General features: G+C 42.3%; 1 protein-coding gene across 1 annotated transcript in view; it reads left to right on the forward strand.

The window, feature by feature from the left end:
* CASR (calcium sensing receptor) overlaps window positions 1–14231 on the forward strand; it is a gene marked incomplete at both ends in the record, with an annotated part of 41299 nt that overhangs the window by 20168 nt on the left and 6900 nt on the right. The window contains one exon of the mRNA XM_080613169.1: window positions 12651–12881. Coding sequence (XP_080469295.1) covers window positions 12651–12881 — 231 coding nt within the window. The remainder of the gene's footprint in view (window positions 1–12650; window positions 12882–14231) is intronic.

A 14231-nucleotide genomic window follows, 5' to 3' on the forward strand; every position in this document is an offset into this window, starting at 1 on the left:
ATTATGCTGTGCCTAGAAATCTGATTGACCTCAGCCTTTGTGAAAGCTGCCATATGCTGTTCAACAAAATCAAAGCAAATACAAATTGGCTTCACCTAGCAACACCTAAAGCTTATTGCACCCATGCACCTTCCAGCCAAGAGTTCCTTCACCTGCACTGATGATCTGTGTTATGAAAAGGTAAAAATGGATTGGTACCTTCTTCAGTTTTACATTTAGGTATGTCTGGCTGGCTGGAAATTGATTCTGCAAGGCTTTAAAGGAGTGAACGATGCCTTAGATGACACACATCTCTCCAGACCTTTGAGCCTAATGGGTTACCTAATCAATTTTGTGTCTGTTGAACTACATGTGCCTGTCTGAACAATTAAAATGGTGCATGGAAAACAGGTGCTTTGTGGTATAGAGAATGAAACACTCTCAGAACAGGTATTAACTAAGGCTGGTGTGAAAATTAGTCACAATTGCTGATTATCAGGCAACTGCAAAACCTCACCTAGTCTGCCTTACAAATGCACTGGCGATATATTTGTTATGAACAGAAAGTAAGCATTTTCTCTGCTCATTGCAGGGGTATTGGACTAGATGACCTTTAAAGGTCCCTTCCAACTCAAACTACTCTATGATTCCATGATTTTACCAGGGTGCCTTTGTTACAGGAGTCTGAATTGAGAGGCAGACGGCTTGAGCCACACAAAGAAATGTGTGGGTCAATAGAGCAAACACAGCCATTTCCCCACAGGCCAATAACAGATGATCACTTATTCATCAGTTTGGAGATAACAACTTGCTGTCAGTGGAGAACATGGCTTGTGAGCTCTTCATGTAAACAGACAATAAATGGAGTATTATTCAGACGTCTCCACAACTACGAAAACAAGGCTTAACTGGCCCTTACTAAGGGTAGGAGAGGGAAGGTGTCAGGCCTGTAATGTCTCCAGTAGAGAATGCACAGGGAAGCCATCACCCTTCTTGCTAGGAGAAGGGTGAATGAACTGAATACAGCAAATACACACTCTCTATGTTGTGAAGTGAGGAGTTGTGGTTATTAATTACTTCATAAGGAAAGGCTGAGATTCTTTTGAATCAGGGTAGTACACGCTGCCTGATGACAAAAAACCACAGGATTCCTGCCCACCCCCAAACATGTTGAATTTTTTATAAAAGTAATTTTTAATATAGTCACTTATGTGCTGTATTTGAAAGGAAGCCTTTTCTAATATTTATGAAACTTATTTGTACCTTTGTCACTTGGGGGAAAGAAGTCAGTTTTGCAGACTGTATTGGACCTGGGAATTTTAGGGAAGGCTTCATGAGATGTTCATATAATGTCTCTGTCTGTAGTGACTGGATCATTATCCTTTGAATTACCAAAACATAAGTATCTTTCACTAAGACACAGCATGTCTTTCTTACACAAAAGGATGTAAAGTTTCTTCTAAGAATGACCTTTTCTGATGCTACTGACAAATGGAGCTGATAACAAAGGGCTCCTTGAGAGCCCCCTGAAAGGCATTCTAGAAAGTGAGGTGAGGAAACAAGTGGATATATAGAAAATTCACTTTCATGTTATAATCATTCCTCTGACTTGGCTGATTTCCATTTATCCCAAGGTAGTGTTGAAGCTAAGTTGAAAGGCATGATAATCATAGCACAGTTTATTATTTCTTTTCTTCATGGGTGGTCAGTCATCTGCACAGATGCTTTATTGACCAGCCACATAGTTTTAACCCCAAAGTGCACTTTTGTGCACTATGAAGGACTGGTGTTGCTCCACACAGTGGGCCAACTTTGGAGGAAGGAGAACAAATTGCCTTTCCTGACATACATAGGACCCTTTTGCCTTGTAGAATTAAGAGTGATCTCCCTACTGGACCAGAAGCAACACCTTGCTTAGAAAGGACTCTTACCTCTGTCTCTAGGAGGAATTACATGAAGGTTATTTAGGAACTGTAGAAATTAAAGCCTTGACATGAGATTTTTTTTTTGTTGGCCAAGACCTGTATTGATAAAGGAAATAGGAAAAACCCCAGTTTTAAGCTAGTAGCTAAGTGTGTCATGTGTCCAAACACACTTAACAGTGAATCCACTGGGACTTCAGTTGACCGTTGATGGGACCCATGTCTGTGTTTGCATGAGGTGCCCGTTCTAAATGCCTGAAATGGTTGCATGAGTTCAGTCAACTCGATGTGACTACAGGAAACTTTAGGACTTTTTTTTTATTTACCTTTTTAATGGATAGTAGTTCTTACATACTGTAATAACCATTGAGCTCAGGTTTGATGAATGACCATTGTTTCATTAAAAGAAATGACACCAAGTACGCAGTGTTAGTTGGTTCTTATTCTAACAGAGAGGCAGCTTACCCAAGCATTGAAATAATTCATCCTATACTTCCAAATAGAAATGAATTTACAGTCAAAAACTATGACTTCCTTCTCTCTTAGAGAAAGGCACGATATCAGCAAATCAATATTGGCAGTGTTTGCTGCAAGATGCAGTTTCAGACCTTATTGGGACATTGATCCATAAAGGGATGTTAGAAGAAAGCAACATCAAATGGGTGCAGAGAGGCTCGTATACAGATTCATTCTCTGAAAAGCTGGGTAGAGGTAGCATTAAACACCTCCCAGAAAAGACATTTCCATCAGTTTTTGATTATACAAGATACTATATGTGAATTATGTTACTTGAAAACACTGAGCCATTGGTTCTATTATTAGCTTTAATAATTGGACAATTAATTCTGTATTATTTAGCATTAAATTTAGACTTAAATTAATAGAAAGAGCCCTATCTCAAGTTTGTTGGTAATTCACCATAGTAGTTATTGAGCAGTATTCACCATTAGTACACATAGCACCCTGGGCCATTGCACCCAATGGATTTCTCCATATTATGTTTGTTACAATGGAATTTGAAAAACAATGGAATTATGGCATTGAGACTAGAGGAGGTGGCCATCACGGTTCTTTCATATCATGGCTCTAGGTAAAAGACAGTAGCAAACAGAGTACAAAATACCATCTAACAGCACTGACAGTTAGCTCTTCCTGTACCTGTAGTGTTGCCTTTGTCTGTCCAGAGACCATCTCTCTCCACAAAACCTTAATAAAACCTAAAGAATGTTCAATTGAATCCACTTCCTAAATGATCATGCAGTTTGAAATCCTTTGTGTAAAAAAAATGTGAATTTATGCCACATTCAGGAACATAATCTTGATCCAGCTAAGGGATGCTTCAGATTGGTTGCAAAGCCTAAGTATTTAACTTCTGAAGGGCCATGTTCGCCAGTCAAACTTGTGTTTAGCAAGACTTATTTTCCCCAAAGTCATACTGACTAGTAGACCTCTTTTACTGTATGATCCATGCCAGGTCCCACCTCTTGTCACAGATTGTGTCTTATTTCTAGTTGGGATTTAACTGACCTTTAGTTCCATTGGTCATTATTTGGCCTTGCTTTATTAGACTTAACAGTCCAGATGAAGTACTCATAATTTTTCTCCATACGGTATTTATGCAATTGGATCAAATTATTCCTTGGTCTTATCTTGATAATTTAAACAGGGTGGGGTTTTTAGTCATGAAATATGTTTTCTGCTTTATTTCTGTATCTTGTCCACTTACTCACCCTTTTTGGCACATGTTCAGTATTGCTTTAACAGCCTCAGCATGGCCAGACAGTGGAAAAAAAAAAAGATCCCACATTTACATACTCTTATTACTTTTTTATTTATACGTGCACAAGTTACATTAGACTTGCTTTTGCCACAGCATGCATGGAAGGGTTACATTAAGTTGCCAGTAATACTTTGCAGGACATGGTACCCTTTCTGTGCCAGTGGCTTTGAATAAGTGTAAAATTCACTGTATAAAACACAGATGTTTGAGAGCGATCTGGGGGAGATGCTTTATCTAATCATTATTTACCATTACCTTAATCCATGTATTTTCTCTGCAAATTTTCCCAGCAGCACCTTTGTATTTCCTGCAAGTGTATTGATGATGAACATACTGGGTAACAATGAGGCTTTACTGAGACTGCAGGAATTCTCTTGTTCTAGGTAACTCTAGGCTTCATTGTTTTCCAAGCACTCACAGCATAGCATGAAACAAAGGAAGCACCAAGTGCCTCTGCTGAGCAAGTGAGGTATTTCCAACACAGCTCATCCAAGTTCCTTTCTCTCCTAGTTTCTGCGAGTTTCTGTGGAGGGCCTGCTTCTCTCTCACAAAGCATAAACAAATGTATGCATGGTTACCCATGTCAGCACCACTGCTGCCTCCCCTTGAGCAGAAGGCACTGGTCAGTTGAAGAGGGAGAGGGATCCATCTCTCAGCTGACTAGGGATCTCATATGCCTGATGGAAGCAGAACCAAACCTGTTATCAGTTAGAATATGCTTATCAGCACATACTGTCGTGGCAGCTTGGTGTCCTGTACTTCTCTAGAGACCTGAATAGTCACTTGGCTTTGCAGGGATAGGGGTCTGCTTCTGTGAGAATGTCACCTCTTTCCCACAAATAACTACACAAGTCATAAGCAGTTAGTAATGCCACACTTCATTTCTCTTCAAATGGAAGTCAAACTGGCTGTCCATCATGACCACCTCTGGACCTCTCTAATCTCCCTTTAATTTTGTTCTTTTCTGATCAAGTGACTAGAACTTACTGCATTTTCCAGGGAAAACTCTACTATCGATGTACATACTGGCAACGTGTTTCCACTGCCATTTTCTTTCTTACTTTCATATCCAAATATTTTGTTTGCTCTTTCAACTGCATAAGGCAGAGTGTTTTTACTGAACTGCCTACAATCAACAGGTCTTTGTCTTGAGTGGTTAATTAATTTAGTTTCCAATAAAAGTAATCAATAGCTTAAATTACTACTTCCAACATTGTATTAGTCGTACCCATTTATCCTTCAGTCATGCTGTCCATTGACCTACCTAGCTTTATCAGGATGTTACTCAGTTCTCATCAAAGCACAACAACTGCGAATGTTCTTGAGTTATTCTCAGCCTTTGTATTCTTGTGTCTTGAACTAAGCTCTTTCTTTCACCCTGTTTTTCGAGTCACTGGCTGACCTAGCATTTCATCAGAGCTGGGATGCCCACCCCATCTTGCCAGAATTCTTTTGCAGTACTATCAATGAATCTCTGACTATCTGTGTCAACCTCTTGATACCAGCCCTTCTTCCAGAGTTCATCTCCCTTTGTTCATCTGCACTGTTACCAACCTGACAGTTTCACTCCTGGAGTACAGTCCAGTCCTTGTACAGTAGGTGAAGATTAGTGTTATTATTTCCAGGCTTCTGGAAACAGGTATTACTGACTCTAGGGGCTAAGGCCAGCACCTTTCTGCCTGCTCAGGTCCCTTGCGTCAGAACTGGTCAATAGTGTGATGACAGCATTGCCTTTGAGAGAGCATAAGAGTTGGCCCTACATAAAAAACAGGCAGAACAAGATAACCCAAAGTAGAGAATGTAGAAGTAATTAAACATTTATAGACAGTAAAAATCAGACCTTTGCTAGCATGTAAATAAATATTGACATATAGATAGATGGAAACAAGGAAGAAATGAAAAAAAACAACTATTGGTTCAGGCTACATTTCTCTTACAGCATTTTACAAGTGACTCTTTCAGAATTGCCATGAGCATATTTTCTCCTGATACTTGGCCACTGGCAGAAACCAAATCCTGTATGCCATGACCACTGGGCTAACGTAATAGCTGAGCTCTCAAGTCCTTACAACCTCTTTCAGCATCATGAAAGTGTCTTTTCCGGTGCTTGATTAGGAATCCAGAACAAGAGTGGAGAATGGGCCCTCAGAAATTCAGAATGAAAAGGAGGGCTTCTCATCTTCACACTGAGCCGTGAAGCGGAATTGTTCACTGCTCTCAGCATGGACACTCTGCCAAAACAAAGAGAAAAACATTTGGTAGCCATTGGTCCAGACCTGTTTTACAGGCCTGGATATAGCTAGGTGGGCAGAAATTAAAACTCAGCGTGGGAAAAGCATCAAGAGAAGGGGGAATCATTTGGTTTTTATGGGGATAGACACCTATAATGTGCCCAGGGTCACTTCCCTTGCAGGACCATTTGGCCTAGTGAGGAAACATGTTAGAAAGAAACTGCAGAAGAAAGCAAATGATATTAAACCCTTGCCGGTATATGGAGACCAGTTAAGGACTTGTCACACTTCAGACAGAGGAAATTACAACCTATAGCAGATCTGGATACTGATGTTTATTTAAGAATTATCAAGACTAGAGCATTTAACCTGCTTGGTGTCTCACACACTCACTTGCTTTCCCCACACCGTTATATTCATCAGGTCTCACCTTCCTCTCCCAGCAGGGACACGGTGGTGGTCTGTCAATGTGGAAGTCATCGGTTCCTGCTGTGCAGCTTTTCATTTACCAGTCTTGAGCATCATCATCAACCTGGACAAGGTCACTGGGCATCCCCCAACATTTGTCTCCACACATCTCCTCCTCCAGGATCTTTCCCCACTTCCAGTGTTTCTCATCCAGATACGATCTTTGCTATCTTCTTTCTAGCCCCGAGCCCTAGGTTTTGGTTCCAATCAGCCTCTTAACTGCTGGTTCTGTCTCACATCTTGTTACTAATTGGAGGGTCTGGGACATGCCACTTTTGGTTAGGCCAGCTGCTATCAGAATGTACAGCTAGTACATACTGCTTGCAGCTAGCTTGTGCTCCAGAGTGTTATAGTTCAGCTTACACACAGCACATACACAATTATCTGCTGCCTGATAATGTTCACAATTTAAGTGGAGTTTTTTGCCTGCCCCTGGCTCTAATACTAGTGATATAAAGTAAGTGTCTACTGCAGATCACAAAGCGGTGAGAAGCTAAAGGAGCTGGCACGGCAAAACAAAGGTATTGAGTGGTGTTTATTGAAAGTGAGACAGTGTCCTTCAAATAGCTGAGTTATGTCCAGTGAGTAAAACAAGAAAGATCATAAACTCTGGCAGGTTAAATGCAAAAATAAAATAAGGCAGGCCAAAAAACAAATGAGGAACAGGCTGTAAATGGGAAAAAGCTCATAAATCCTTATTTAAACATTTCAGCAGTAGGGCTGTCTGTTGAGCCATAGATTATCACTGCAAAAGACAAGGTGAGGCCATGACAGAAGAAAAGTGTGCTCTTTATAGATGAACTTGAGAAAGTTCCTGCATTTATTTATGAGGGACTTGTAGAGGTTCTGTCTGAAGTGACTGTTGAAGAAGCCACGGGACACAAGAGCGAAATGAACCTTAATACTTCAGTGCAAGTGAATGATATTCACCTGAGAGCTCTGCCAGAGCTCACAGATGAAGTAGTTGAAGTGCTGGCTATGGTGCTTAACCTGTCACTTGAAACAGTCTTAGGCCCTGAGGCCTAGGAAGTTGACACATGTAACATCAATTTCCTAAAAGGGTCCTGGAGGAGATCCAAGGAACTAGCAGAGCCTGATGAGCCCATTATTAGAAACATTAGTAAAGAAAATAATATATATATATATATATCAGGAAGGAAAAACAGAATATACCGAGGACTTGATGACTTTTGCAAAGGGAAACTGTACCTCTCCTGAAGCTGTTTGAAGGCATTGGGATGTATATGGATAAGGGAGCTCATGGAGAATGCTGAGGCGTCTAAAAGGCTTCTGGTAGCTTGTTATCAAATTCAGTCCTCACATGGATGAATAGTTGGTTGAAAGTCAGCAGAGGATAAAAATAAGTGGTGAGTTCTTACTAATCACAGATGGGATCTTCAAGCTTGAACAAGTCCTTGGGTGAACTCCTCAGGTCTTACATAGTAATTAAAGAAGCAAAGGTACTGTTAAGAACAGTCACACTGGAAAAGGGACAGGGAGGTAAACAGAGTGCCCTGGGGCCATTTTATTAACCCTTGGTGCATCTCACTTCAATATCATGTTCAGGTCTCAGAACTGATGAAAGAGAAACTTCCAAACTGGGAAAGTCTGGAGAAAGGGTCCATGGAACAGCTTCTGGACAAGAAGAAGCTAAGTCAGATAGGGCTCATCAGCCTGGGAAAGTGGTTGCTGAAGAGAGATCTGAAAAAGGCTTGTAAAGTCCTGAGAGGCATGGAAAACGTGACTAGCAAATGACAAGTCTTTTCCAACATAAGCATGAAGGTCATCAAAAGAGACTTGTAGCTACTCTGTTCCAACAGGCAAGAAGAGGTGCTTTTCTCATCAAATGTAGGTCTCCTTGCTGTTGGAGGCTGTGGATTTGAAAAGTTTGCACTGGTGCAGAACACAAACGTGCAATGTCATGGTAGAAAAATCCACCACAGGTTACCAGGTACAAAGGCCTTTAGCCTAGGAAGTAATTGAGCTGCAAAATGTGAGAGTATTCTGGGGAGTTATCACATCCCCTTCTACTCTTGTGTTGGTATTTGCTGTTGGCCACAGTCAGAAGCAGGTCCTGGGAGATGGGCTGCCAGCCTGACCTAATACAGCTGTATTTATGATCCTCCTGTAAGAGTGAAAAGCACATGACCCAGAATATCTAGCCTGGATACAGCATGGGATGCTACGATGCTGGGAATGGCCTCACCAGGAATAATGGGAGGATGAACTATAGGGCAGCTTGCAGGTCCTTTCTGATACTAGGTGTTTTAATGAAAAGGCATTGCAATTCAACATGAAGCCTGTGACAAAGGGGAAAAAAAAAAAAAAAAAGAATGAAAAATTCCATCTGAAGACAGCAGCTTGCACAATGCTCTCCCTGCAGGCTTCCACCAGCTACTGATGGTGCATTCAAGCCATGAGGTCAACGCTTCTATCATAAACTTTTGGTTCCAGAATATGACACATGCATCCCTGGCACGTGCTCTTGCCCTCACAGAAACAGGGTCTTTTAAATCTTTGTGCATTGAGTCCTGGGTATTTATGTTTCTATTTTTAGTTACAAAACACAGTGACACATTCTTAACTGTAAAGCCTTTAGCTAATCATTGATAGACTGCTGCCTGTAAAAGAGTGGTGTAGTTACTCAGAGTCTACAACTTCCTCTTTTAAAGTTCAGTGCTTCTGTATTCCTTGGCTGTTTAAGCTGTATTTTCATCCTGTTGAGAGCAGAACTTGTGTAGTACACAGATACATCCTGGGATTTTCTTACCATCTAAACAAGGAACATGTCCTAGTAGTTGTTCAGTTAACATTTCACAAGCTGCCCTTTAGAAATTTAGACTTGAAGGCAAGCTTTGGTATTTCCTGGAAAGAGACGCCAGGTTTTGTTACTCCTGTTGTTCTGTTGCCCCTCCATTTGGTACTTTAAATAGGACATGTGTCTTTTCCTTCATGAACTGATACACAGGGCTCTGCTGCTCCCTAGCTATGGCTGCATAGCTGAGGCTGCTACTCTGTGCCTGAGGAAAAACAACATTAAGTGCAGATCAGTACTTTTATATGAATATTTACCTGCCAGATAGAGATACCAGTTCGTACAAGAAATGGTTTGTAACCTGAATATTCAGGTGTAGGTGGGGAAACATGCTGCTAAACTAATCCTACAAAATCCCACCAGGATCTAGGGGTATATATCACTTTCTAAGCCACCTAATGTTAGGAATAAGAAAAGACTATAGGAAAAAGCAAAGGAATAGACTATTGAGATGAATGCTGTGGAAAAAAAAAAAAAAAAAAAAAACAAAAGAAAGTGCAACAAGGGAATCCATAACTTTCCACTGTTGATCTTGCTGACTGTAAAACCAGCCAGCCTCCTTCCAGGAGAGGCAAAACTCAGACTGGAGAATCTTCAATATGGCTCTTGTAAGATTGTCTCCTGATGTGTGTCATAGCTGTAATCAAAAGAAGTGCAAAGCCTACACCTCCTGTGTATACAGATAACAGTCAACCCGGAAGTGATACCCAGTCAGGATATCCTAGTGTTGTCCTGCAGAGTGCTACAGTGCTGCATGAGAGTGCAGTACGGAGTTAGAGTAAGGAGAAACATGGTGTTCAGCTCAATGATTCAAACCTGATCTGGATGTCAAAGCAGCAGGTGTCACCCTGTGGTAGGTGTGTCATGGTTTAAGCCCAGCCGGTAATTCAGTGCCATGCAGTCTCTCTCTCACTCCCCCCCTTCCTCCCCCCCTGCTCCCAGAGGGATGGGTAGGAGAATCGAAAGAATGCAACTCCCATGGGTCGAGATAAGAACAGTTTAGTAACTAAGGTATAACACAAACCACTACTGCTACCATCAATAATAATAATGATAAGGGAAATAACAAGGGAAGAGAATACAACTGCTCACCACCTGCTGACCAATACCCAGCCCGACCCAAGCAGTGATCTCGCCCTCCTGGGTAACTGCCCCCAGTTCTACATCCTGCGCATGATGTGCTGTGGTATGGAATACCTCTTTGTCTAGTTTGGGTCAGGTGTCCTGTCTCGCTTCCTCCTGGCTTCCCCTCCTCCCTGGCAGAGTGTGAGACTCAGAAAGTCCTTGGTCAGACTAAACATAACTTAGCAACAACTAAAAACATTGGTGTTATCAGCACTGTTTCCAGGCTTAAAGTCAAAAACACAGCACTGCACCAGCTACTAAGAAGGAGAAAAATGACTGCTAGTGCTGAACCCAGGGCAGGGTGCTAGAGGAAAATCCTGCTTGGGACTTTACACTGATGATGAGCAAGGTTCCTGCTAGCATGTCCAAGATTGCAGCCCCAGTAAAATGAGGACAAAGCAAGTTGATGTAGTACAGACGTCACTGGGGATCTGCAGACTTTGTATCACTTGTTCTGAACTCAGAGCTGCTTCTGTTCTGTTCTCACTGTTCCCTGATGGAACTGGGCAAGTAGCATCTTCTTGACTGCCACTCAGGGAGGAGGGGGTGGAAAGGAGACCTATGTCTTCTTTCCTTCCCCACAGCAGGCAGGAATGCCCTAACTCTCCACTGCAAAGCACCAGAGCAGAGCACCTTCTTTTGACATGTCCATCCAAGGGTTAGGTCTTCAAAGGACAGGTCCTGGCTTTTAAGTGAGACCACTTCAGCTGCAGACCTTACGGAGCAGCTGGTTTACAGAGGAAGGCCAGCGGGGATGAGAAAGACAGAAAAAAATCCTGCCTCCACCATCTCATCCATTATCCAAAGACTGAATACTGGGGCAACATTTTGATGTACTTCCATCAACATCACACAAAGCTGAAAAGGCGCTGCCAGCCGCATCCTGCCTAGTAATACTGTCATTTTTCCAGACCCTGTCAGGCTGACATTGATATAGGCAGTGAGAGGAGGGTATGTCAGTAGCTCTGGAGATTTTAGCCTGAGATAGGAGGATCCCAAAAGGAAACAGAGAAAAATGAGACAATTTAGCAAAACTGATGGGAATTAATGAAGTGATTCTGTTCCCCTGTCCCTGTGCTTCCAGATAGAAAGGCTTCATCAAAACAATGTTGTCTGTTCTATGTCTGTAGGGTGAGGAGGGTTCTGCCTGCCCAGACAAATTAATTTCATTGTGTTTTTTCTTATATGTTGCCATCCAAGATTGTAAGTTTGGGCATTCACAGGTGACAGAGAGAAGACTGGGCTTACAGGCTGCCACAAATGCTAGAACCACAGCAGCAACTACACCTCAGTGATCTAGGGACAGCTGACAGCCCCCAGAGTCACCTCAGCTTTCCATAGATGACCTCTACAGAGAAACTAAGAATCACAGAATCCTAAAATATTTAGAGTTGGAAAGGACCTTAAGATCATCTAGTTCCAACCCCCTGCCATGGCTGTTAAATGATGGGGGGGGGGCAGAGAGGGAGGGCTGGAAATCTGAAAGTGCATAAACCAGCAACTAACTTCTGAAGACATACGGATGAACTGTATTGCAGTAGCGAGTACAGGCTTTCCTTCATGCTGCAGTTTCTTTGGTCTACCTGTCAGGCTATCTAGATCATGAATTTTGCAGCTGCAGTTGTCCCTGAGGTTAACTGTGCTTGTCTGCAGCATATGACAGTTTAAAGCATGAGGTGAAAACTACAGGAGTCAACACATGGGGACAGGCAGAATGTGATTACTTAAAACTACACAACCAAGAGTCATGATCGAAGAAAAAGAGGTATGAATTCTCCAGCTTGATTTGTTGTTTTTTACTGCAGTGCATTGAGTTTGGGGTATTTCAATGAAAACTCAATTTTGAACTGTTTCTCGAGCATTCCCGTTTTGAGTGTTGGATTATTCAGGATGAGCGATGTCAACTGAGAGCATTTATGCAAAGTGGTTACAAGAGCAGGGTGAGAGGGATGCATGGATGACTGAAACACTCCAGCGGCTGCTGTCACTGCTGTCTCTGCCACTGAGGAAGAGCTGCCTGATGGGCTTGCAGAGGTGTGTCAAAAGGGACTGAAGAGGAATGCTAAATGGCTGATGGGGTAACAATTGGTGTTACAGATCGGTGCCAACCACCCTGAGGGCCATGATACCTTGTGCTGCCTACGAGGTTTGTACAGGCGCTCTCTGTGTGTGATGTCTATGAGAGAAAGCCTGCTACTACTGTAATTAATTTTTAAGAGATTAAGAACTGTAGTAAAGTAATTATTTCCAGTTCTGTCCCCATAGCAGATGTGTGCTGTGGTAGAGTTGTGACAGGCAAACATTCATGATGTCTCTCCATCTCTCTCTAGGTGCTCAAGCATCTGCGACACTTAAATTTCACCAATAACATGGGGGAGCAAGTGGATTTTGATGAGTTTGGGGACCTGGTAGGGAATTACTCAATAATCAATTGGCACCTTTCTCCGGAAGATGGCTCAGTCGTCTTTGAAGAGGTTGGGCACTACAATGTTTATGCCAAGAAAGGGGAGAGGCTCTTTATCAATGAAAACAAGATCCTGTGGAGTGGATTCTCTAAAGAGGTAGGTGCTTAAATCCTCACAGCACCATTTCCCAAGTCTCTGCGGACTGAAATTTGAACTAACCCTGCACACTTCTCGTATTATGGCTCTGTGTCTCATTAAAAAGATCCATTCATCTTACTGTATACATGGTCTCTGCCATAGTCTTTCACGTCCTGATTACACACTTCTGGAAATAACAGGCACCTGCTTCTCCCCTCCTATACATTTGATGAGACTGGGTATTAAGCCCTGTCAATCTGCCCAGGTTCACTTGGACATGGTGCTAAAATAGAGATGCCAGTGCCTGCTACTGTTTTTAGTCTACCAGAAGGTGCTTCTGCAGTCTCAAGAGTACATGATGTAGCCATTGATTTTAGTCAGGCCTTAGTCCTTCTCCACTTCCTTGCATATGTTAGATCTTTTCAGCATAACCATCATCGCCAGCAGCCAGGGTTGTGTTCCCTCGTGTGATGGGAAGGTGGTGCAGAGATCTCCGAGTAAGAGCCTCCTCCAGCCTAGACAGAAACCCTGGCTTCCAGAGGGGACGCTGAGCAGGCATCTGGCTTGTGGCCTGGGAGGTGACAGGGAGCTTAGAAATGTCACTGTGAGGCCTGGCTGCAATGTTTAGATATGTTAAATCAGTACCTGATTACTGAACAAGGCAATTCACTTCCAGGTGATTATTCACATTGGCTGAAAGATAGGTAACTGCTTCTGCAGTAGCTACACTTGGCTAATACAATTACATTATCCATTAAGCCTTACTTACTCCAGCTAGCCCAGCTTCACTTACAGCTTAAATCCAGAACTCTCTGAAGGAGGTATGGGTCAGGCAGAGCACATTACAGAAATACTGAGCTCAGGCTTTTCTAAGCCCAGCTGGATTCTTTGAGACAAGCTACAACTGGCATTTTAAAAACCTGATGTCCTAACCCCTCCTTCTGATCATTGCAAATGCCACTGGCACCTTTTCCAACAGCTAGGATGTTACTGGTTTTTACTTAAACCAAGTAATTGTGTTCTCTTGGTCTAAATTCCTCCAACAGCACTATATTTACCTCCATTCTCTGTCCTAAATTGTTAAAGGTTAGACTGGATGTTGCCAAGTGTCATGTAAATTGTGTGCCAGTGGAGGGGTTTGTGATCCCTATGTCCGCTGCAGCTTATTTTTTCAGTTTATAGAGTTGAATGTCTTCCAGATAAAAGGCTTTGCTCAAAGTGAGTAGTCAGTACTTCACTTGCTGAAGCTTTCTGTGCCTCTGCTATCTTCGGAAAAATATTAAATGTCGTTAATTCTAACACGGGAACTTCAGTGTTGGCCAGATTTGCAAAAGAACAAGTTAAACAGTAGGTAAGATAGATTCATTT

This window comes from Psittacula echo, assembly GCF_963264785.1.
Source record: "Psittacula echo genome assembly, chromosome: 3".
NCBI classification, from domain to species: Eukaryota; Metazoa; Chordata; class Aves; order Psittaciformes; family Psittacidae; genus Psittacula; species Psittacula echo.